Source organism: Marmota marmota, unplaced genomic scaffold (genome assembly GCF_001458135.2).
Source record: "Marmota marmota marmota unplaced genomic scaffold, marMar, whole genome shotgun sequence".
Lineage (NCBI taxonomy): Eukaryota > Metazoa > Chordata > Mammalia > Rodentia > Sciuridae > Marmota > Marmota marmota.
Genome location: NW_025999927.1, coordinates 3,694,462 through 3,719,716, shown reverse-complemented (window position 1 = coordinate 3,719,716; position 25,255 = coordinate 3,694,462). Strand labels below are relative to the sequence as shown.

The 25,255-nt window shown below is 44.5% G+C and overlaps 1 protein-coding gene across 1 annotated transcript in view; it reads left to right on the top strand.

Moving 5' to 3' along the window:
- Nucleotides 1–25,255, top strand: part of B3galnt2 (beta-1,3-N-acetylgalactosaminyltransferase 2) — a 41,650-nt gene that overhangs the window by 5,284 nt on the left and 11,111 nt on the right. The window contains exons 3-8 of the mRNA XM_015504371.2: nt 2,051–2,215; nt 5,187–5,293; nt 5,432–5,579; nt 10,106–10,206; nt 13,294–13,487; nt 18,590–18,685. Coding sequence (XP_015359857.1) covers nt 2,051–2,215; nt 5,187–5,293; nt 5,432–5,579; nt 10,106–10,206; nt 13,294–13,487; nt 18,590–18,685 — 811 coding nt within the window. The remainder of the gene's footprint in view (nt 1–2,050; nt 2,216–5,186; nt 5,294–5,431; nt 5,580–10,105; nt 10,207–13,293; nt 13,488–18,589; nt 18,686–25,255) is intronic.

Below are 25,255 nucleotides of genomic sequence, written 5' to 3'. Positions count from 1 at the left end.
AAAACTGGGGGGGGGGGGGATGAATGAGTAGGTCATCCATCTGCTTTCATGCCACAATGACTTTATGATTTAAAATAGTTTCTTCTAAAAGTGAAACAAGTTCTTTGTAGGAAAATGAAATTATTTTTAAAAAGGAAAGGAAAATCTAGACCATTTTTAAAAACATCTAATACATTTTTTAACATTTTTTATTTGTTTTAATTATACATGACAGTAGAATGCATCTATGCACTTTGATGTATTATACATAGGTGGGATATAATTTCTCATTTTTCTGAGTGTACATGTTACAGAATCATATTGGTCATATATACATACAGTAATAATGTCTGTTTCATTCTACTATCTTTCTTATCCCCACATCCCCTCCCCTCCCCTCCTACCCAATCTAAGGTAACACTATTCTTCCCTAATGCCCCCGCCTTATTGTGAATTAGCATCTGCATATTAGAGAAACCATTTGGCCTTTGCTTTTGTAGGATTGGTTATTTCACTTAGCATGATATTCTCTAACTTCAATCATTAATGCCATAATTTTACTCTTCTTTAAAGCTGAATAATATTCCACTGAGTATATATATCACATTTTCTTTATCCATTCATATATTGAGGGACACCTAGGTTTCTGGTACATGTTTGGGGGAAATTATTTAATATGCTTTAAAATGTCATTGATGTATAATACACATTCTTTTCATGTATCTGTGCAGCTTAATTTATTTGCACAAGTTCAAAATCCCCAGCTAATCAGCACTCAAATTAAAAAAAAATCACCACTGAAGCACCCTTCCTGCTTTCCTCCATCTCTGCCTAGTAGAAACCACCACCCTGACATAACGACAGAGCTTTGCCTGCTTTTGTGCTATATATAAATGGAACTGAACAGAATGTACATAGTTTTTACAGCCTGTTTCTCTTGGTATGATGTAGGATAGTATCTCTGATCGACTACAGGATTTTACTGTCTCTGTGGTATTCTGTCACAGATACACCATGATTTATTTGATGGGTTCCTTGCTTGTGCACTGTGGGCTTGCAGTTTTCACTATTGGCGAGTGGCGCTGTGGTGAGCAGATATTTGTGTCAGTGACTGTGTCTTAAGAGTTCTCAGGATGGAATTGCTGGACAAAGGTTATTCCCTTCCAAGGTTTGCATATTGCCAAAGTGCCCTGCAGAAGGCAGCACCAGATTACATGTCCACAGCAGTGAAGGAGAGGGTCCGTTTCCTTGAAGTCCCTGCCATCATTTAGTTCATATCACTTAAAACATTTGTCAGTTTGAATGTAAAGGAAAAGTGGTGTTTTACTGCTCTAATTCAAGTTGAAGGTTTTTTCCACGGGTTGTTGACTATTTGCCTTCTTTCGTGAATGATCTTTATGTCCTTTTGTCTCATGTTTTTCTTAGTTTTCATTTTTGTCCCTGTTTTCAGGCACCAGAGTCAAACTTGGTGCTGTGAGGTTATAGCACATAGCAGGGTAGAGAGAGCACAGAGTTGGACTGGTAAAGGGAGCTGCCGCACATTCCTGCCCAGTGCTCATGAAGCATCCACTTGGGGTGTGGACCTGTAACACTCAGCAGTCTGTCCTGCTGTTGCTGTTGCTTTTGATGGTATGTGGGAGAAGAGGCCCGTGTTTCTCAAGTCTGACTTCCTTGTATCTGGAAGCAGAAGTTCTCTAAAAGACCAGAATATGCCGTCCCACTGCCGCCGCCGGAGTGGAAAAAGGCACGTGAAGCAGAGCAGTTGAAGAGAAGCAGCAGGGGTATTAGAGCAGGAGGACTGACGGAGGCAGAGAGGTAGAGTAGGACCCAAAAGTAGTTTCCAACCACAATCCCATGGGATTGTCACATGCCATGTGTTTATCTTTGGATGTGTTTATTTACTTATTTTTAGAAAAACCTTGCAGTAATATGGAGAAATCAGGGAGAATAATTCATGTACCTTTGTACTGGTCCAGGTGAAAGATACCACTGAGGCAGCAGCTAGAATTAATGCCAAGACAGCGATAAATTTGAGGCATTTTTTATGAAGATTTTGATTCATTAAGAACAGGTTAGGCATCATAGCTGACAATGCAGGCTATGACAGCGCAGATTTGGTGGCACAGCTCCGAGCTGCTCACAGTGAAGGCAATATAACTGCTGGACTGGATATGAAAGAAGGTACCATAGGAGAAATGGCAATATTGGGCATCACAGAAAGTTTCCAAGTGAAGCGGCAAGTTCTTTTGAGTGCAGCTGAAGCAGCAGAGGTGATTCTACGTGTGGACAACATCATCAAAGCAGCACCAAGGAAACGTGTCCCTGATCATCATCCCTGTTAAGCATTCCCAAATGCTGTTGATCTCTGGACCAGTTCATAACAAAGTTCTATTCGAAAGATTTCAACCTTTAGAAGAAACCTGTGGAATCGATGGCTGGCTGTGCCCATTATATCCTTAAGTTTGGACATTAGCTGACCTCCTGTTTTAACGTGGGTCTAATTTATTTGCTGTTTCATTTCCATACAATTCATTTGATTTAAAAGTTCATTTCTCATAGCGTGCATTAAAATTTTGAACAATTAAAAAAAAGAACAGGTTAGGGCTGGGGATGTGGCTCAAGCGGTAGCGCGCTTGCCTGGCATGCGGGCGGCCGGAGTTCAATCCTCAGTACCACATACAAAACAAAGATGTTGTGTCCGCCGAAAACTAAAAAATAAATATTAAAATTCTTTCTCTCTCTCTCTAAAAAAAAAAAAACAGGTTAGCTGGGTATGGTGGCACATGCCTGTAATTGTTGTGACTTGGTGGCCCAGACAGGAGTTATAAGATTGAGGCTAGCCTCAGGAACTTAGAACCTTAGCAAGACATTGTCTCGAAATACTAATTATTTATTTTTTTTATTTTAATGTTTATTTTTGTAGCTGTAGAAGGACAGAACGCCTTTATTTTATTTGTTTATTTTTATGTGGTGTTAAGGATCGAACCCAGTGCCTCATGCATGATAGGCAAGTGCTCTGCTCAGCCCCAGCCCGAAATACTAATTATTTTGATTATCACCAAAACTAATAGCTGTTTGGCGTTCAGATGGATAGTTCAGTTATTTTGAAATTTTGCTTTTGTGAAACACTTTTGTTTTCTGATGGCATCAGATAAATGAGACATTTAGGTTAAGTGTAATTTTTACCTTTCTACAGCTTTAAATCTTTTGAGATGACATTTTGAAAGACTGAACTAGAGCATCTAAATACTTTTTTGTTCAAGTTTTCTGTCATTAAGAAATGAGACAAAGCTGAGCATGGTGGTGCATGCCTGTGATCCCAGTGACATGGGAGGCTGAGGCAGGAGGATCACAAGTTCAAGGCCAGCTTGGGCATCTTAGTGAGATCGTCTCAAAATAAAAAGTGCTGGTGGATATAGCTGAGCAGTAGAGCACCCTGGGTTTAGTCCCTAGTACTGGAAGGAAAACAAAGAAACTGAGGCCGAGGGATGTAAATAACTTCTTGCTGAGGTCACATAGCACATTGGCAGTGGAATCCATGTCCGACTTGACTGGTGATGACATTTGCCTACCTCCTGTCACTCGAAAGTCCTTACTGTTTTTCTCTATGCAGGGGGTGGTAGGAATGACAAAATTTTCACGTATGCATTTCAGTTCTCCAAGTTCAGATTCATTTACTTTCAGTAACAGGTACAGCTTTCACCATATAGTTATATATCTGAGAGAAAAATGTTTCTGGGCCATGAATTTAAAAAAAAAATGTGTTAAACAGCACGTTCAGTGATTCACCTATCACTGATTCCCCATTTTAACTGGTGATGTGGATAAGATCAAATAAGCTACATGGGGCTATGCAGACACCGAACAGAACAGAGACAAGGGCTAGACTCAGGTCGCCTGGGAGTAAATGTCAGCCCCATGCTGACTAGCTTTTGACTTGGGGCAGGTCCTGAGTTCTCTGTACCTGCTTCCTCATTTTGTCAGTCAGTACCTACCAGCCGGGTTGTGAGCATTAAGTGAACTTCTGTGTGTAATCATTTACCACATATCAGGATTTAGTGAATAGGACTGTTAATAAGCAAGCTTAATCCATGAAAGTTTGGGTTTATTTTAAAGATATTTCTGTACTTAGAAAAGAATTAATTTTGGTACAAATGTAATAACAAGTATCTGTTCCTTTTAGAAGTGAAGTCTTTTGTAAACATATATTATCTGTTATTTTATATAGAAAATTAGGTAAGCATTTCCTGTATTCCTATTGTAATAATATAATAGCCTTAACATTTTCCTAGAATAATCTTACCCTGATTTTATTATTTTAGTTGGACCTTTGAAAAAGCATCAAGGTGTTTTTTGTTGTGTTTTGGGCTGAAAACCTGGATCCTGTAAAGCACCGCATTTACTGTAGTAAAGATTCCTGGCCAAAAAAAAAAAAAAGATTCCTGGCCTCATAGTTTATTTCTGCCAATATTCTGGGTCAGTTCCCAGCACTGGAGAAAGGTGACGTGGATCGTATCAGAGCTGTATATAAGCTGGTAGCTCTCAAACTGTTTCGATGAGAAACAAGAAGGGAGCCTGCATCCGCTTTCTAAAGTCAAGTTTTAGAGTTTGCATGTAATCTTGCCCAGTAGAACTATGACAGTGAAAGATGAACCATTTATGACTTGTTACATGATTTTTTTTTTAACTAAAAATGTTGTTTCCCCTCTTTTTTTGTTTTTGTTTTTGTTTTTTTGCAGGGCTGAGGATTGAACCCGGGGCCTTGCCCATGCTAGGCAAGTGCTCTCCGCTGAGCCCCATCCCCAGCTCCTTTATTCTTTAGAATAATTTGTATATAATGAAAGTTTTGCTAGGTAGACTTCATTGACATAAGTAAGGGTTCTGATACTTTGCAGTATGGAAGTCCTTTGACTTCATCCCACAAACTTAATAACTAATATCAGTGCAGGACTTCACCTGTCGAAGCACTTTTCTTCTGGCATTTGCTGTTGAGGGCCTCTTCTGTGCTTGGAGCCAACCCAGGATCTTGGTACACATTAAATTTTACTAGAGCTTTATGGGAAGTGTTGTTATATCCATTTGTAGTCAAGGAAACAGAGACTCAGGAAGTTAAAAGAACTTTCAGCTGATTGTGGCAGAACCAGGATTCTGTGGCCTGATTGACTTGTTGCCTGTTATTGACACATTGCCTTTTCCCTTACCACAAGCATCTTACCTGTTTTGAAAAACTTCCATGCTTGCATGAGTGCAGATATCCCCATTCGAAAGATTGAAAGACGGAAGGTAGTACTCACCTCTGGATGGGGGCTTATGGGTAATTAAAGACGTGTTTTTCTTTGTATTTATTGCACACCTAAAGACATTTCTTTTGTAATAAACTGCTCCTGTTATACACTGAACTTACAGCAACTGAGACATAACTTATTTCTGGTTTCTCATTGTTTATTTATAGATTCCCAGGCCTTCTTTCATCAGTGGAAGTCCAGTCACTATGATGTGGTGGTGGGTGTGTTGTCAGCTCGAAGTAACCGTGAGCTCCGGGATGCTATAAGAAACACCTGGCTGAAGCACTCACTGCGTCACCCAGCCCTGAGTCAGCGGTAGGTGTTCTGCAGGCTCCTTGCCTGCTTTGAGGGTGTTAAGACCCTGTCTGCGGGAGCTGGAGATGCTGATTGAAATAGGAGGCCACCTTGCTTCTCTTACACATTGTTGGGCCCCAGAAGTGGATTTGACCAGTTTGAAGCTGATGGGCTCTTGGAGGAGAGTGTGTCTGTTGGTTATGCACCGTGGTTTCATTTTGGCTCTAACCTCATCTAGCAATCCCAAACATTTCCACTCTAGAGTGCTTTTCCCTGACTGCCCAGAGGTGGACGCCTGGGGTGTGGCGAGCGCCATGCACATGCCCTTTCCTGACTGCCCTGGCCACACTGTGCTTCTCAGCCCCCCTCTTGCGGCCAGGAGGTGGCTCAGCCATTGGTTAGGAGCATGGGGCCCTGTCTGTTCTCCTTGTAGTGAGGGAGCTGCAGAAAGGAAGCTTAGAAGCCAGGCCCCAGCAATGCGCAGACACTTGGGCCATGAGCAGAAGGGGCCTCTTGGGAGTTGAGCTAGCACTTTTGAGTAGCACTGCAAGTGAATTGCGGATGTGAGTTTTCTTGTCAATGGCCATGAGCTTTTGGGGAATCTCCTGTCCTCCTCACGCAGCTTTCATTCCTTTCCAAGACAGGTTTCCTTAGTCATGATCCCAACGATGGTAGAATCGTTGTCCAGCAAGCAAAGGCCTAGGATTGTCACCACTGTCAGACCACCTCCAGAATACATACTTCCTGTAGCCTTTCCCACCTTGGAAAATAGGGACTCCACCAGCTGCTCAGACCAAAATCCAGTTTCACCACGGCTTCCTTGCTTTCACGGGCCACATCCCATCCCTTGGTGCTGCTTTAGGTCAGATCTGGAATGGGCTTCTTCCACCTTCGCTGCTCCATCCTCACCTGATTGTGCAGGAGCCTCTTCTGTGAATTTCTTGCTTCTACCTTTGGCCCTGTACATTCTGTTTTCCATACAGCAGCCAGCATGCTCCTTTTAAAATTAGTCAAATGATGGTAGTTTATACCCCTGCCCGACTTCCTTTTCTTGCTTAGAATGAAATCCCCAGTGTCCAGTGGCCTCTGTTCCCCTGTGCTACCATCTGCTCTGCACTCTGTGCCCCTGCTGTCCCCTGTCGAGACCTTGCTTCCACTAGAAGTTCTCCCCGCCGTAGGCTCATGCATGGGTGTGGGGCTCCCTGTTAAATAGCAACCCCTTTCTGCCCGCCTCTTATTCCCTTCTGGTGGTATTGCCACATTCACCACCCACCGGTGTGCTGCTGTACTTAGATGTGCATCTGCACATCACCAGAGTCGCTGTGTTTAGACGCTGTGTTTACACATCATTTGTCTCCCTGACTTCTGTGTCTTACTGGCTCCTGGCGTGGCCTGGAGCAAGGCACTCAACACTTGAATGAACAACTCAGAACTAAATGTAATGACAGAATTTACAGTCAGATGCTCGCCAGTAGTTCATTCACCTTTGTAGCAGTTCTTGCTTTAAATTTAGTAAGCTGGGTAGCTTGTTTTATGAAAATGATGGCTGTCTATATACAAATAGGTACTAGCTAAAAGCACCTTTCTGGGGAATAATTACATGAATTCAATAAAAGCATTTAAGATAGCTTAAAGACCACTTTTGGTGAATGCATGCAGTAATTGAGTGCATTTGTCCATGCCTGTTTTGTTCCCATGCTGTGCCGGCCATGTGTGGGTTTCTGCCTTCAGTGGTCTTCGGAGTGTGTGCATGTCTGGGGCCTGGCGCACTTTCCTTGCCCTTCTCTGGAGCCAAACTCAGCACTAGACACCTTGACGCCCTTCTTCAATTCTAGGCCTTTGTAGTGAAAATGTCATTTGTCGATTTGACATGTTTGTCAAGTGTCCTTTGTAAGCAGGCGGTGCTCTGTGTGGTGGAACACAGATGTAGGTGCAGGATAGCCCAGGTGTTTGGAGGGCTCGCGATTTGGAAGGACCTGGACGTGATGGTGTTGCAAGGTGTTTCATGGGCAATACTGTAAATAGGTATAAGATGGCCTGGGGTGTTTGGGGCTGAGGGGGTTGATGAGGGCAAGTGTTAGAAAGCCAGGGAAGGAAGGAGGGACCCAGAGAGGTTGTGCAGAGGGATGGGGTGGGGTTCCTGTGCTTGCAGGAGTAGACAGAGGCCCGAGCAAGCAGAGCAGGTATGTGGAGGCTGAGGGAGCTGGACCTGTTCATTTAGAGCTGCTGAGGGGCGAATTTACCTGGTCAGAGAAAGATGGACTGGGGTGACTGCTAGCTTTTGTCAAAGTACCAAGTGAGAAGAATGGTTTGCATGGGAAAGAAGCTCAGTGTGGTATGCTGAGTTGGGAGCAGGGTGTCCTGAGAAGTGTTTGTTGCCTGGCTGTCTGGAAGAAAGTGCTTCTATATAAATGTGTGTTCATTGTAAATTTCCCAGATACAAAGGATGTGCACCACTTAATCGACAGATAATAGAATATATAGCACTCAGTGAATTCCACGTGGTCAGTCGGTTCTCACAGAATGCTTTTGTTGTTTGCTTGACTCTTCTTTTTTTTCAATATTTATTTTTTAGTTGTAGTTGGACACAATGCCTTTATTTCACTTATTTATTTTTATGTGGTGCTGAGGATCAAACCCGGGGTCCTGCACATGCCAGGCGAGCGCTCTACCACTGAGCCACAACCCCAGCCCCGTTTGCTTGACTCTTATGTCTTAGCCAACTTGTGGTTACAATTGACAACTCTTTTAAGTTGAAGAGTAAGACTGAGGGGCTGGGGCTGTAGCTCAGTAGTAGAACACTTGCCTTGCACATGTGAGGTGCTGGGTTCCATCCTCAGCACCACATAAAAATAAATAAATAAAAAGGTATTGTGTCCATCTACAACTATAAATATATATATAAAATATATATATAAATATATATATATATTTATATATAAAAAATAAGACTTATATATAAAAATAAGACTGAAGTGCCAGTTAAGATATGTCAGAGTTTTCTGGGTGCTGTGGTACATAGCTATAATCCCTGCAGTTTGGGAGGCTGAGGCAAGAGGATTGCAGTTCAAGGCCTGCCTCAGCAGCTTAGTGAAGCCCTGTCTCAGAATGGAAAAATGAAAAGGGCTGAAAAGGGCTGGGGGATGTGGCTTAGTGGTTTAAGCATCCCTGGGTTCAATCCCTAGTGTCCAAAAAAAGAAAAGAAAGAAAAGAAAGAAAGATATATCAGAACTTGACTGTCAGACAATGAAATCAGTGATGGCTTGGCTGAATCAGATCATAGTCTTGAACACTGGGAGGGTGTTTCCTCAATTTTGGGGTCCCATCCACAGTGTAACAGCTATGGGTACTTCACATTAAGTTTAATTTGCATTGTTAACATTTTTTCCACACTTTCTTGAATGGAGACAATCAAGAAAACAATGTGTTGAGTGCTTCTTTGTGTTTTTGCCAGTTTCCATGGTGGAAGTATTTCTGCCATAGCAAATCGCACGCCACTAAAGTGACATTCCTGAATGCAGAATTGGAGAATGATGTGTATAACATGTCTTTTATCACATCTCCATCATACAGCTGTAGATACAAATAACCTCAAATGCACAATAGTAAAATATAGTAAAATCAGAGAATGGTGAATCTGAACATTTCCTTGTTTTTGATATATTTAAATGGTAAGATGTGTAATTCTAATTTTTAATAAAGGCTGTGCTTAATCATCATTTCACAGCATTCCTGTGAGAGACGGCACTAGCCAGTTCAGGACGCACCTGCCAGTGGGTTGTGCAGGTAAAGGTGGCTGACTTATGGATCTTTTACTTAGAGGATGAGTCCAAACTAGAGATACTAGTTTGAGTCATTCCCAGGCTAGTTTACCCTTGGGGGTAAGTGACACTGTCCAGAGGGAGGGAGTGGAAAGAGTGAACAGACTGAGAAGAGCTCCAGGAGTGCAGCTCGGGCCACATTCACTACGTTTGAGTATGGAGGAGAAGAGCCGGTTACAGGCTTCCCGGTGGGTGAGGTCTAGGAGCGGCGGGAGCCTCCCCTTGGGGAGACTGAGCTCGAGCAGCAGGAGTACCTGCCAGAGCAGAAGAAAGCAAAAAAGGAAAATTGTGGCCTCAGAGGTTTTTGAGACGCTGCTTCAGGGTAGTTTGCTTCTGCGTGGCTTGCCTGTTTGCTCCTGCTTGCTGTTAGTGCTGTCAGTGCGGCTCGCAGCAGAGGGCTGAGAGTGCACGTGCTGTGGTCAGCACTGTGCCGTTTGTGTGTTCCCCCATTTTGCTTGACTAGAAGACTGTAGAGTATTCTTCAGGGATATTCAGATGCTTCTGGAAATTCCTTATGCTTAGAATCTTGAATTACTGAATTTTGAACTTTGGAAACTGCTGATTTCACCAGTTAATTTATAACAGTGTTGATGCAAATACCGTAGTCTTATAGAGATTAATCCTCATGAACACTTGCATCTCAAAGTAGAAGTTCTGGAATGGGTGAGGAAGCGGGCACGGGTGTGGTCAAGGTCACTGACGTGTGGATACCCACGTGTCTCTCAGGGTGCTTGTGAAGTTCATCATAGGTGCTCGGGGCTGTGACGTGCCTGTGGAGGACCGAGAGGACCCCTATTCCTGCAGACTGCTTAACATCTCCAACCCAGGTAGGTCGTCTTCCTCCAAGCTGCATCCACAGCTCAGGTATTGAGTAAAAGTTGCTAAGTTAAGTGGCGTGGAGTCTGTTTTTTTGGGGGGTTGTTACTGGGTATTGAACTTGGGGACACTTGACCCCCACATCCCCATCCTATTTTGTATTTTATTTAGAGACAGGGTGTCGATGTCAGAGACCCTGGGTTCGACAGCCCAGTTTGAGGAAGTGCTAACTCTTCTTTCAGCATTTCCTGTGTTTGTTTATTAGTACTTTCTGTTGTGTTCAGCTGTGACTCTAAGGGAGGTTCAACTTTTCCCAGTATTCAGTGGGCTGAGTTGACTTCTGGCATTTTGAGGTTTGTCCAGCCTTTACAGTGACCCATAGGTCGCTTTTAGAGACAGTGCTAGTGTACTGGTCAGAGCGTGGCTCTGTGGCTGGCTCTGCCCTACTCAGGCTGTGTGGCCTTCTGTGCCTTCCCTTCGTCCCCTGTACATGGCTGCAAGGAGGGCGCAGGCTGCTGAAGTGTCTGGAGGGCTCCTGGGATGGGAAGCAGGACACGCTGCCCCCACGGGGTGTCTGAAGATGTGCGTGTGCCGGGGAGTGGCACAGCATAGACAGTGCTCTGTATTATTTCATTTTAAAGAGCCTGCCTTTTTATGAGGTTGGGTTTTAGTTGGCTTTTTAAGTACATTGGGCCGTGTTATTTGTGTCTGGTGTTATAAAACGGGGTTTCTTACTTAAGATGTCTAATGAATTAACATTAATTAATGTTGATATTGTAAGCAGAACATTGTATGTAACTGTGTTGTTCTGGGGAGAGGATCCTTTAGCTTTCACTGGAAGCCCAAAGGGTTTTGAACTCCTTAAAATGCTGTATTGGTGATGATGTGGTAGCCTACGGCAAGTTACCCTTGAAAACCAAAACCAGACCGCAACCAGGAAAACCCTTACATTTAAGCTAACTGGAACTTCATTCTGAAGGGCTGTTATTCAGTAATAGCGAAGGAATGGACCTTTGCATTAATAGAAAATTTCAATGGGTTACACTTTTTTTTAAATATATAAAATCTAAGTTAATGTTGAATCTAACTTTATCCTTTTGACTACCCTGAAAGCATTTATAGTTATTTCAGTGCCTTAGAAGGTCATGCTGGGCATTAATTATGACACTGTGGTGTGTAGAAGGTTTGATTAGTAGCATTATCAAAGCAATGGGGTTTCCTGTGTCTAGGGAGCTAGAGTGCAAGGCATGTTTAAGACAGAAAATATGACTGTTGTGATATGTTTGACCAGTTGCTCTTAACAGATATGCTTCTACTTTTTTTAAATATTTATTTTTTGGTTAGACACAATACCTTTATTTTGTTTATTTATTTTTATGTGGTGTTGAGGGTCGAACCCAGGGCCTCACGCATGCTAGGTGAGTGCTCTACCACTGAGCCACAACCCCAGCCCATGCTTCTACTTTTGATGTTCTTTATTTCTTGCATATACAAAAGAGTGTTTTTGTTGTCCAGTGTGTTTGGAGTCTGGACTCTTGACAGTGCTTGCCCAACTCCTGACTGAAGTCTGTCCGCTTTTCCTTCCTGCTCATGACTAGGAGCCATCACTTCCCTTTAGTCACATTTTATTGAAGATCCAAGTGTAAAATAGCTCCTAGAAACTCTGAGGTTAGAATCTAAATGATCTGCAGGTGTGTGGAAAGAAATTATAAGGTTTTAAAATTTATAAATTTATTTTAACTTTTTTTTTTTTTTTTTTGTGGTGCTTAGGGTCAAACCCAGGGCCTTGTACATGTTAGGCAAGAGCTCTCCACTGACCTACAGCCCCAGCCCTAATACCATTTTTATTTATCTGAAAATAAATAAATAATCTTTATTTAAAAAAACAAGTAATTAATCTTTATTAATTAGAGCTACAAAAAATGTGCATACTGTACACCTCTAAAAGACAGTGAGAACTTTGTTATGATAACTTTAAATAAACATAAGCTTTATATCATTTCTTAAAGTAGCTCTGATGTTCTTGTCCATATTGGTGGTTTCACATGATCTCTGGTGATTCTCTCCTAGTACCTGGGGAGGTAAACTGGGAAGGACTGGGTGCCTATCAGCCATCTGGGAGAGGGGAAGGAGCACGGGCTTTGGAGTCCTTGCAGCTGGGTTTGGTGCCTCCTCTTCCACTTTCTGCAGCTCTTGGTAGATCGCTTAAGGTCTCTTCACTTCAGTTTGTGGACCTGCGAGCTGGAAAAGGCCCCTACCCAGAGCCTATGAAGGTGCCTGGGATGGGTGGTGGGGGGCGGGAGTCAGACGCCAGCCTCGGTGCGATGGAGATTTCTCTCATCTGTGGTAGTAAGCAAGCATTCTTAAATTGGCTGACAAGAAGCAGCATTTGGGGGATTTGCCTATCAAGACCAGACTTCATGACTGCAGTCAGTGCATTTTTGTTACTTCTATTCATCCAGTTCTTCTGGTTGACCTGAATTTAGTATTCTCCTGTGGTTTTCAGGTGTGTCTGCACCATGTGTGCAAAACCCTGTTAAGGCTGTGCTGATAATTGAATGACTTACCTAAATTTGGCTGAAAACTTCATTTTTTTTTTTTTTTTTTTTTTTTGGACACAGTACTTTTATTTTTTTATTTTTATGTGGTGCTGAGGATCGAACCCAGTGCCTCATGTGCTAAAGCAAGTGCTCTACCGTTGAGTCATAACCCCAGCCCTGAAAGCTTATTCTTAAATTTCAAAATAGGTTTTTTTCAAGGAGCAACCTTGATTTTCAAATATTGAAAAAAAAAATGCCATTTGTGAAAAATCATATAAGTAGTTACCTATATTTTGCTGTTAAGTCCACTTCTTTGTTATTTTTTATTTTTTTGGATACTGGGACTTGAACCCAGGGGCACCTCACCTCTGAGCTATATCCTCAGCCCCTTGCTAGTTGCCTAGCGCCTCGCTATGTTCTCAGGCTGGCCTCAGACTTGTGATCCTCCTGCTTCAGCCTCCATGGAGTTGCTGGAATTACAGACTCCATTAGTTCTTGTTGGTGAAGGAAAAGTTCATATCTGTTTGTGTAAAACCCCTGTTCTCGTTACTTCCATAGTTTTGAATCAGGAAATCGAGGCATTCAGCCTTTCTGAGGAGGGTTCATCAGGACTCTCCGAGGCCCGGGTCGTCAGCGTGAGCTTCCGAGTGCTCCACCCGATTGTCATTACCAGCCTGGGAGTGTTCTACGATGCCAGCGACGAGGGTTTCCAGAGAAACATCACGGTCAAGCTCTACCAGGCGGAACAGGAGGTATGCGCCTTGTTCAGAAGCCTAGCTCTTGCTCTTGGCGAACAGCAGGTGGGAGGGCAGGCAGCTCTCTCTGGAGGGAGGCTCTCTTTTCTTGCCTCTCAAATTGAATACATGGTACTGCAATACATTATAAATGCTGGTTTGGGAGAGATTACCTATGAATAAATGTGTTAGATCTAGAAAACATAAGTAACTAGACTAGATTAGAAGTTTTCCTAAAACTCAAGGATTTCAAAATCTAGTCATGGAGGGGGCTGGGGAGATAGCTCAGTTGGTAGAGGGCTTGCCTTGTTTGCACAAGGCCCTGGGTTCAATCCTCTTCCCCTCCAAAAAAAATCTAGTCATGGATATAAAAAGTTTGGGACTCTTAGAATACATGAGTGTTACTATGTCTTCCAGCCCTTAAAATCTATAATACAAGGTTAATAGCTGCTTGAGATCTTTTTTGTAATGAAGATGTATGGGAGATGTGCGTTTACAAGAACTGAGGTCACTCTGTTCCTGAATTTGGGGAAATCTGATTTGAAGAAGCAGAGGATGGCATGGTATCTAAGAGGACCTGTTTCTGGGTCTTAAATGTATAGAAAACTAGACAATTATGCAGTGAGCACTCATAGCCACCGGTCATGGTCTGCAGTAATCCACATCTTGCTGTTTATCACCTATGTTCATCCATCTTTCAAAAATGTCTTTCAGAGTAGGTTTCAGGATGGGTGTGCTTCACCCCTGAACGTCAGCATGCTGCCATTCACTAAACTTTAATGTTTGTTGATAGTTTTTAAAAATTTGCATAAAGTGCAACGTGCAGATTTTTAAACTGCATAGACCTGCTTAACCCAAACTCCTCTCAAAGTACATCCCCTAGAAATTTCCCTGTGTTCCCTCTGGGTCTATTCATCCCCCATCCCCCATCCTCCAGGGGCTGCTGCTGTTGGGACTGTTTGCCAGGCACTGGCCTCGCCTGTCCTAGGACTTGGGCAGAGTGGAACTGCGCTGCAGTGCTCTGCCGAATTCCTTTTGCTCGTTTTCCAACTCATTGGTCCCACCGTGTGACTGAGTTTTCCTTCCGTCTTCTGTTAGCGGGTTGTGCTGCAGCGGGGTGCTTGCCTGTCTGTTCCTGCTGGTGGGCACCCGGGATGTGTCCGAGAGTTTTCTCCTTTACTCTGTGTGAAGAATCACAGTCACTAACTCGGTCTCCTGCTCCTGGATAAGCTCCTCTTGGTCACAGTCTGCTGTGATTTTCATACAGTGCTGGAGGTTTTGTTTCTTAATGGGCATTGTAAAGTTTGGTCTTTTTTTTTTTTATCCAGTCCTAGAATTTCTATTTGTTTGTTTTATAGAAAGTGTTTATTCCATTTACATTTAGCATAATTATCAAAGAGTTTTTTTCATTTTGCTGTGTGTGTGTGTGTGTGTGTGTGTGTGGTGGTGGTGGTGCTGGGGATTGAACCCAGGGCCTTGTGCAAGGACTCCACCACCTAGGCCATATCCCCAGCCCCAACTGAGCCATATCCCAGCCCTATTTCTTTTTTTTTTTTTAAGCTGTAGGTGGACATAATACCCTTATGTATTTTTATATGGTGCTGAAGGTCAAACCCAGTGCCTCACATGTGAGGGACAAGCGCTCTCCACTGAGCCCCATCCCCAGCCCTGCTGTGTTTTGTTCTGTCTCCCCTGTTGTTCTTGTTTTTCCTTTTCTGCCTTCTGTGGGTTGACCGAATATTTTTTAGAATGCTGTTTTTAAGTTCTATTCTTCCTTTAGCTTCAGCTCTTGTCCCATTGTCTTGTGCGAGGTTGTGCAAGGATCACAGTATGTATTCCAGTCTTCTGTTCCTGTCCTTCCCCTTCAGGTCCAAGGCAGAGAGTTTCCCTTGTCCCCCACGGCTGTTTCCTGTCATTGCCCGTGGGTTTCCTGTATGTGCGCTCTCAGTCTCACAATACTTGTTACAGTTTAAACATCCAGTGCATGTTAAGGGAATATAGAGGAAAATACTCTTTGACACTTGCCCACATATTCACCATTTCTGATGCTCTGTATTCCTCCATGAGTGTCCAGTTTCTATCTGATATCATTGTCTTCAACCCAAATAATACCTTCAGTGTTTCTTACACACAGGTTTACTAGTGATAAATTTACTTTTCATTTTTCTGAAAATATCCTTGTTATACTTTTATTCTTTTTTTCTGCTTTATTACTGTGGAATAATTTCTGGATATGGAATTTTGCAGGGTTTTTTCCTCTCTAGTATTTTAAAGATGCATCCCCGTGTTTTTGGCCACAGTTGTGCTAGGGAGAACGCACCGTCCTTCATGTTGTTGTTTGTGTGTGGATGTACGCAGTGTGGTGTGTGCGTTTGGGGCTGCCTTTAAGGTTCTTTGTATTTTGTTGTGAGCAATCTGGATGTGTTGTGCCTTGGAGTGACTTTTCTCTCTGTTTGTTCCTTGAGTTGCTGAGGCTGGCCTCCTGAGTCACTGGGATTGCAGATGTGGCCCCTGTACCCGCCTCTGTGTGTACATGACACTTCTTTTGGTATCGTCCCCTTTGTGAACCACTGTTCATTTTTCCAGTGGTTTCGTGTTTTTCAGAGTTAGGTAATTTTTTAAAGTTCTTTTTTTTAATATTTATTTTTAAGTTTTAGTTGGACATATTATCTTTATTTCACTTATTTATTTTTATGTGGTGCTGAGGATCGAGCACTCTACCACTGAGCCACAATCCCAGCCTCAAAGTTAGGTAATTTTTGTTGATCTACATTCAAGTTCCCTTACTCTTTTATCATCTCAATTATGCAATTAAGCCTATCCAATGAATTTTTTATTTTAGATTTGTTTTAGATATACTTTTCTTCAATTTTCATTTGAAAACTATCTCTTGTAGTTTCTGTTTCTCTAAACTTCTTGTGTGCTCATTACTTTGAGCACATTTCTCCCTGGCAGACACTTGACTACAGTTATAAAGGCGTCATCCTTGACTGCTTGTCTGTGAATCGCCTTCTGTCTCGAGTGCAGTGACCTTTTCTGTTTCATCTTCTGTCTAGTAACTTCAGCTTGTGGCCCAGATGCTGGAGCGAGTTGCTGTGAGAGCTTGGGTCCCGCTGTCTTCCTAGGAGAGTGCTGGATTCCTGTTCTGTTTCAGCAGTTGCACTGGCCAGATTCAGGCTCTGCGTGGCTTCCCTTGACAAGGACAGCAGCTGAAATCTCTGTTCAGTTCTCTGGACCTGAGGGGGGCTGCTCCAGTGCCCTCACACTGTGCTTCCTGAGCAGCCACAGATTTGGGCAGAATCCACAGGAAGACCATGGCTCTCCCTCTGTGGCCCCTTCCTTGCAGGGGTTTCCTCTTCACTGTTTAGCTGATGTGTCTGTGCCAACTCCACCCTCTTAATTCTTCAGCCAGAAAGACTGCACGTCTGCATTCCGTCTCAGTCACCCTAGAGTTGTGCCTTCAGACAGAGACGGGATGGGAACCCAGGGTCCCTTCTAGTTTTGATTCTCCTCTATGTTAAGTGGAATTCCACTGCCTTCAGGTCACCTTTTTATGTTTTGTCCAGATTTCATCATTGTTACCTCTAGGAGAATTAGTCTGATATTACTGGAAACAGAACTCTGTTTTCTCAAATATTTCTGTACTATTGTTATTGTTAATGTTGATTGTTACCAATGGATACCATGTTGGAGTCATAGATAATGTATAAATCTATTTCAAGATTAAATTTCTATTCTACAGTTTTTCATATTACTTCCTCTGAGAGCCTATAGTTAATGTGTTAATGGAAGAGGGAACAAGTGACTCCAGCCATTACGATTGTGGCATGAAGAGCTTTATCAGGTTACTCCACTCCGTAGTCTCTGTGTTCCTGTGGTTGAAGATTTCATGGAAGGACTGGGAGTGTACCTTAGTGGTACAATGGTTCAGGACTTGCATAGCAGGCCTAGGTGTGATCTCTAGCGCTGCCCAAAAAAACCCAAAACAAAGCAAAAAAGCCAGGTGTGGTGGCACATGTCTAATCTCAGCTACTCCAGCTCCTGAGGCAGGAGGATGCAAGCTCAAGGCCAGCTTGGGCCACTTAGCAAGACTCTGCCTCAAAAGGAAATTTATAAAGGGCTGGGGATGCAGCTCACTGGTAGAGCATCCCTGGGTTCAGTCCCCAGTACCGCCTGCCCCACAAAAGATTGAATTGATACTGAAGTTTAGATAGATAACCGAAATAACAGTACACTGAATTCTGCTGTTGTCCTGATTTAGATTCGAATTACTCTTGAATTTTTGATGTACTCAATTGTCTTAGTGCTTGTAGTCTTTTTATAAAAACTATTTGTAATGCTTCCATTATCAGTCAAGTAGTTTAATTCAGACATAATACTTTGATCGTGTTGAATAATCCCTTGCTGTATTTTTAGCTAGAGAGAAGTCCATAGTTTCTGTCTTTGAGGATGGACTGGTCTAAGGTGGATACTAAAGGGTTCACGGGCAGACAACAGAAGTATCTTCACTTCATTTCTAGAACTGGTGTTCATGAAAGATGTCCTCTTAATCCACTGACGCACCCGTGGTTGTGACTTTGCACGGTCTTGGTCCCTGTGGTGACGTGGTGTATAAGAATAGTCGTGGAAGAAAGAAATGCTCCTGCCTCACAGTGACATCCTGAGAATTGTCATTTTGTAGTCCCTGTTTTGCTTAAGATCAAATTCCTTTTTTGTGGTTTCTCCTATTCTTAACTTCCTTTAGAGAGTCTGGAGTTTCGTTTGAAGGCGGTTTCTGAGTGCCTTCTGTTCTCTGGAAGCTATAGTCCTCAGTCTGTTCTACACCCTTGGAAGTGCTGGGGTCTGACACTGAGTTGGCCTAATACCATCTCCCTTCCCTGAACGCTTCTCATTTCATATTTCCTTTTAAGGTCATATGGGTTACATTAGTATGTGAGAACCTCGTGACAGTTTTAATTATCTTCTGTTTATTTAATAGCCACGATGGTACTAGAAAACCCCAAAGTTGCTGAAACCTCTGTGGCACGATATTGGTGACCATGGTTGGGGTGCCTGTGGATTTTACTGACCAAGGGGCAGCGTTTGTCTTTGTTTTCATGTCTCTTCTCCCCCATATGCAGGAGGCCCTCTTCACTGCGCGCTTCAGTCCTCCGAGCTGTGGCGTGCAGGTGAACAAGCTGTGGTACAAGCCCGTGGAGCAGTTCATCTTACCCGAGGTAAAGGCACAGCGGAAGACCCTTCCAGTGTGGTCCTTCATAGGACCGGTGTGTGCTGGTGGGCAAGGCAGCTCTGCAGGACGGGAGGCGGGTGCTGGGTGAGGTGTACTGGAAGGTAGCCATCGCGTCTTTTCCCTGAGGACGCCGTGAGCCCTCAGGTTCAGAACACACTTGGGAAGAGTCTCGCACCTGGCCGTGTTGGCTTGCTGCAGTAGACACCCCATGACTGTTTTAGTGAAAGCCCAGTGCAGGTGCTGACGGACGGACAGATACGGGCATTCTGGTAATTCAGACTGTCTGCTTATCTGAAGAAGTAATGAGAGCCAGGTGGCTCAGGAGGCCGAGGCAGGAGGATCGTGAGTTCAAAGCCAGCCTTAGCAACTTAGAGAGGCCCTAAGCAATTCAGCAAAACCCTGTCTCTAAATAAAATACCAAAAAGGGTTGGGACTCAGTGTGTCCAGTCTTGAGTGTGCTGGAGATGCCTCACCTGCCGGGCCTCAGCAGTCCTGGAGTTGGCCACAGTGTGCCACAGGGTAGGTGGCTGCAGGCATGCACACAGCGCCACCCACCACCTCAGCCCACTGTGAAGTACTTGGCAATTGAGCACAGTGGTTGAAACGGCCTGTATTGATTCGTGAATGCCAGGTATCTTTTTTTTTTTAATACCTTTATTTCATTTATGTATTTTTTTATGTGGTACAGAGGATCGAACCAGGGGTCACACATGTGCTAAACAAGTGCTCTGCCGCTGAGTCACAACCCCAGCCCGCCATGGGATCTTTCACCTACATTTCAACTTCCACTTAACAAACCTCTCCAATAAAAACAACACTAAAACATTGGGAAACAGTAGAAAATGCAGATAAACTAAAGAAAACCATTAAAACCACCAAAATCTCATAACCCAGGGATAATCACATTTTAAGATTTTGACTTCTGTGCATGTATAGATGTTAGGATTATACTTCCCCCCCCTGTTTTATAGTTTAACACAGCATGGACATTTTTCATAGACGTATAGTTCACTATTTTAATGCCTGTGTAAAATTATGCTATATGAAAATATTGTCATTTTTTAACATTAGCTGCATTTTGATGTGTTGAAATTTTTCAGTGTTATGAAAAAAATTATAGTGAACATCATTCCACTTCTATGTGCATCACTGGTTGGTTTCTTAGGATGAATTATTAGACCAAAGGGCATATATGTTTTGAAGGTGTATGATTCTTTTTTTTTTTTTTTTTTTTAAATATTTATTGTTTAGTTTTCGGCGGACACAACATCTTTGTTTGTATGTGGTGCTGAGGATCGAACCCGGGCCGCACGCATGCTAGGCGAGCGCGCTATCGCTTGAGCCACATCCCCAGCCCGTGTATGATTCTTTTTGGAAGGCATTTTAGCGATTTGTATCAATTTGAATAATAATTAGCATTATATAAGAGTGCCTATATCTTGTTGTTTCCTGTATCTTTTTTTCTTTCATTTACGAACTTGTTTCCTTTCTTTTTAAGGCATGAACAGCCTGCCTTTATTTTGCTTGTTTATTTTTATGTGGTGCTGAGGATCGAACCCAGTGCCTCGCACGTGCTAGGCGAGCACTCCACACTGGGCCCCACCGCAGCCCTGAACTTGCTTTCTTTTGAAGTGCAGCGTGTACCGTTAAGTTATCCTTTATTTTGGATTAAGATTGTGGCTCAGCTAAGCAGTGCTGGCCAAGCATTGGATCTCAGTTTTTGAAAGAAACTATCTTTAGTTAGTTCCTATGTTTACCCAGAAGGTTTTTGCTGTGTGCCAAGCGTGGGCCTCATCAAGACTCAACCTGGGGCGCTGCTACCCAGTGGCTCACATGCGGCGGGTGTTGCTACCTGTGCCAGGATGCTGCTGAGAGCATCGCCTGGTTACCTAGTTGGTTTGTCTCCTTTAGACTGAAGCAGGCCAGCGAGAGTCCCTCCTGTAGGCTTGTCACATTGTGGGCAGAACCTCCCGCAAACTGGTTCCCACGGGGAAGGTCACTTTGTCCCAAGGCACTAGGAGCACTGGCGTGGTGTTGGGTATAACCCAGAACCATCCGAAGCCTGCTGAAGGCCTGCTTTTCACAAAAGGTGTGAGAGGACTGGTCTGAGAAGGGATGGGGGTGCACGTGACTGAGTCGGAGCCGTCACTCTTCCACTCTGGGGCTTGCAACCCTGCGAGGAGCCTGCCTTCATTGCCTGTTTCCTCTGGGCTGCGGAGCCTTGCCACCCAGGTCCAAGGCCATTCCAGGGACCTGGTGGTCCACCTCAGGAGGCTGCTGAGACACGGCAGGAGGTGTTTGCGCGCTCCTTAGACCACTGCTCCCTGTCTTGCTTCTTAAGAGCAGTGTTTCAGGGGCAGTGTGCCCTCGGGGGACATTTAGCAATGCTTGGGGACACTGCCCAAGCTGGTGTCTGGTGGCTGAGGGTCAAGACGATGTTGCACGTCCTTGTCGCACAGGAAAGAGTGGCGCAGCCCAGTGTCAGCGGCGCTGAGGTTAAGGGAGAGAAAGAAGAGCAACTCCGGTGCTCCAGCTGGTCACAATTAGTCTGCCCCTCCATTGTCCTGGCTGCACACTGTTCCTTTCCCCTGGATGCCCTTGTTCTTAGGAAGGCCACACTGAAATGCTTAAGGGTGTGCTGTTGTAACGTCCCTATTTTACTTTCAAGTAATGTGGCAACGGGACAGTGTGGGGAGGGGCACAGTGTGGCCTCATGGGGACTGCTGGGGGTCTCTAAGATCAGATGGTGAGTCCAGGCTGACCACCTGCTGATGCTGGTGAGGGAGGAACTCGGCTGAGTAGCGAGTGCAAGGCAGTGTGCCTGTCATCCTGAGACCTCCGGGTCCCCGTAGGCTTTCAGATGTGCTTGCTCTGTCATGATGGTTGAATAACATTAACAGAAACTCAGTTATTTAACAGGGCTACACGGGAGATGAATGGTTTTCATTTTCTTTTATTAAATTGGTTTCCTGGATGGTCTATAATACATATTAGCTTTATTGGGAAAAAATAAAACCATGGCTTGGTGCGGTGGCCAGTTGCTTAGGAGGCTTAGGCAAGAGGATTGCGAGTTCAAGGCCAGCCTGGGCAACGTAGCAAGACCCTGTCTCAAAATAGAACAAAGGGCTGGAGATGCAGCTTAGTGGTAGAGAACCCCTGGGTTCAATCCCCAGCACCACCCAAACAAACATACACATGTCTGTGCAGGAAGCACGAGGCCGGAGTGAACATGGGGAATGGGTTGCAGACAGCTTGCAACGTCATGGACAGCACGTTTCCAACCTCTTGTCAGGCTTTCTCCTTTTCTTTTAGTTTTATGTCTTGTCACAAGTTGCCATGAAAATGTTGCTCCTCTCCTTTAGGTTCCTGGTGTTGTGACAGCTTACGTCAGAGGATGGACTGCAGGTGTGTGAGGAAGAGGGGAGGGCGTGGCACAGCTTGGGTTCGCAGGCAGGTAGATGCAGCTCCAGCGGATTCAGTATAGAAAGATGGTTTTCTGAGCCAGGCCTGGGGGTCATCTCCTTTGGGCCAGTGAACTCTGGTACTTACCTAACCAGAGTGTCAAGACAGGCATAGTGGAGTTGGGTACACTGAAGGAGCATAGCGGGAGAGGTCAGACGCCAAGCATCAGCTAGTAGGTGGGGCTAGAGCAGTCTTGGGTTGTGGTCTCCAGACGAGGAGGGACTTTCCTTGGCACGCTGGCTTTTCCTGAGGTGTGAGTCATTATCTCCCCTTTTTCTTTTTGATGCTCGCCTTCTGTTTGGCTCATTCTTCTCAGGCCATTTCATCTGTTACCACCAGTGGGCTGGTGGCCTGTCACTGCAGCCCAGACTGCTTTCGACTGGCTGCTTGCTGAACTCTACGTGCACGTCCCACAGGCGTCCTACTGGGGACATCCCCTCTGTGCTACCCTTTCTTGTCTCCTATGTCTTCAGCCTTAGGTCTGGTGTCTCCACCTGAACCAGCACCATGGGACACATCCTTGGCTCTCCAGTCCCTATACTGGCCAGTGGGCACTCTATTTTAAGGTCCTCCATAGTGTCCAGTGGGTACACTACCTCTGTAGTGACCAGTGGGCACACGGCTTTGAGGCATTGATTTTGCTGCTGGAGCCCTGCTTCGCAGCTCTTCTGGTCTGGGGACACTGCCTCTTCTCAGGTGAGCTGATCCTGACCCAGCCCAGGCACCTCCTGCCCCTCCCTCTCCATCTAGTCACCCTAGCAGGTGCCTGCTCTTCCCCGGCCTTTGCGTGTGTGTGTGTGTGTGTGTATGTGTGTATGTGTGTGTGTCTCTCTCTCCCTCCCTCTCTCTGCCCCTCCTGAGGCCCTCTCCTGCTGCAGCCCTCTGGCTTCTGGCTTCCTGTCCCGGGGGTGCACCCCCGCCTTGTCTGGTGCCGAGTTCTTCATGATTTTCTGTGTGTGCCTGTGGTTGCCTCCCACTTTCTGACCCAGAGCCCTTGGGGACAGCGCTGGAGGTGCTGGAAGCCTGCCGAGCCCCGACCCCGCAGTTACTTCCTTCCCTTGTCATGGAACCTCATCTTGGCGTGTTTTGATAATTCCATATTAGGGTGATTTAAAGATATGGGCTCTTTCATTTTTGTTTCTGAACTTGAAACACACAGTCAGAGGCCTGGTAAATCATACATACCGAAATGTTTAAGTAATGGCTCGTGTCTGGAGGAAGACTGACCCTAAATTTGCTTGTTGGTCATATGTTCCAGGTTTACATTTTTTTTTCATGATTATCAAAGTATAGAAATGTATGAAAGTGACATGTATTTGTTGTTGGAAATTTGGAAAAATGCAGAGAGGTTTAAGGACGTGACTTCACCCATCTGTTGCTCAATATATTTGGTGTATTTCTTCCCTAATCTTTTTTCTTTATCTCCCTCCTGTATATTTGTCTATTTATGGGAAGGTTTTGTTTTTTTAAAACTCAGATTTGAGCTAGAGAGTTAAGGACACCTAGGAAAAGTAGAGTCTTTGAAAAGGACAGTTCATGTCCTCCTGTGCTTCTGATGGTCAGAAGCCTGTTTTCTGAGCAGAGAGTGCACGTCAGAGCAGCCCTTAGAGGAAGGCATGGCTCTCTGTGTTTTATTAAGAACTGAGAAGCAAGGACCCAGGCTGCAGTGTGTCTGCAAGGTCATCTCCAAGGAAGGGGGGGTGGGGACAGTGCCTCAGGGGTTTGCAGATGATAAAGGTTAAGGGCACCTGAGCAGCATAACCCAGGCTCTTGCAGTGTTTTTGTCTGCTTTGGTGGAGAAGAAAAGTTTTATTGCTTTAAAAAAAAAAGTTTGTAAGCCACTGACCTAGTCATGAGACAGATTCACTCTGCCTGGTTTCCTGAGCTGTTGACTGAATTAGACGGTACTGTCAGTCCTCACCTTTTCATTTCATACATGAGACTGTTGATACGTTAGAGCCGGGTCTTCATGTGCCACATGGAGGTCATCTACTTGGCTTTAATTCCACACTGTGTGTTTGGCAAGTGGTTTTCAGTTTTAGTTATGTCAAACCATTCTCCTGCTGGGGACATGGTGGTTGGAAAAACAGCAAGATGCTTGTGTTCCATTGGGAACCATCAGTTTGACAGTGGAAAAACCAGAAATAGCAGAGCGATAAATGGCATTAAGGAAATGAAACAGGTCGATGTGGTGGGCAGATTGGGCCTTGGTGGCTTCTGTTTCTGGAGAAAGTGGAGTTAAGACCTGAGCAGTGTCAGGAGCCAGCTGCAGAGTTGAAAACGGACCACAGAGAAGTCAGAAGGCGTCAGGACCTTGGGGTGGGGAAGCGCAACTTGCTAAACTTGGCATTCAGCAGTGATCATCACAAAAAAGCTTGTCAGAGTCCGTAGGAAGCATTTTATGGATGTTTGAATTTCAAAAAAAAAGTGGCAAACAACTCTGAAAAAATACTTCTAGTGCACACAGCATACACAGGATCAAGGTAAGTGCTCTGCAGAATTGCACAGATTAACAAAGAAGAGAAAACTCAATAACCAGGTGGCACAGAAGAGGACAGGCCTTCATCAGGAGAGAACAGCCCTGGGATCAGAAATGCAGCTGAACCAGGGGTCATTCCCTGCACCCACACCAGGCATTCTCAAAATCCGCTCATAAAGTGATAGAAAAGGACTTTTGAAAAGCACCTTAGCGATGTGTACCAACACACACAAACCTCAGTCTAAGATTTCACCTCTGGGAATTTAGTTTTTAAAATACAACTTATTCGGGGAAAAATAGACATTTAAACCAAAACACTCCCGCATTGAGGCGGTAGCTATGTGGCAGCCCCAAATGTCTGCCGCAGGGAGTATTCCAGTAAACCCTCACGCATCCACCCAGGGCGCGGGCGCGCCGTGCCCACTGAAGGGAGCTGCTGGGCTGCACCGGGAGGCCTTGGGCCAGGGGAACGGAGGCATCTGCTGCCCAGCCTTATACACTCTGGTTGGTTTCTAGATGTGCATGGAAAAAGGTGTTAGAGTTGCAGCATAATAACTTAACTGATATCTTTTGGAGAAAGAGTAAGCATTTCTCTCAGGTCTGAACCTAAACACT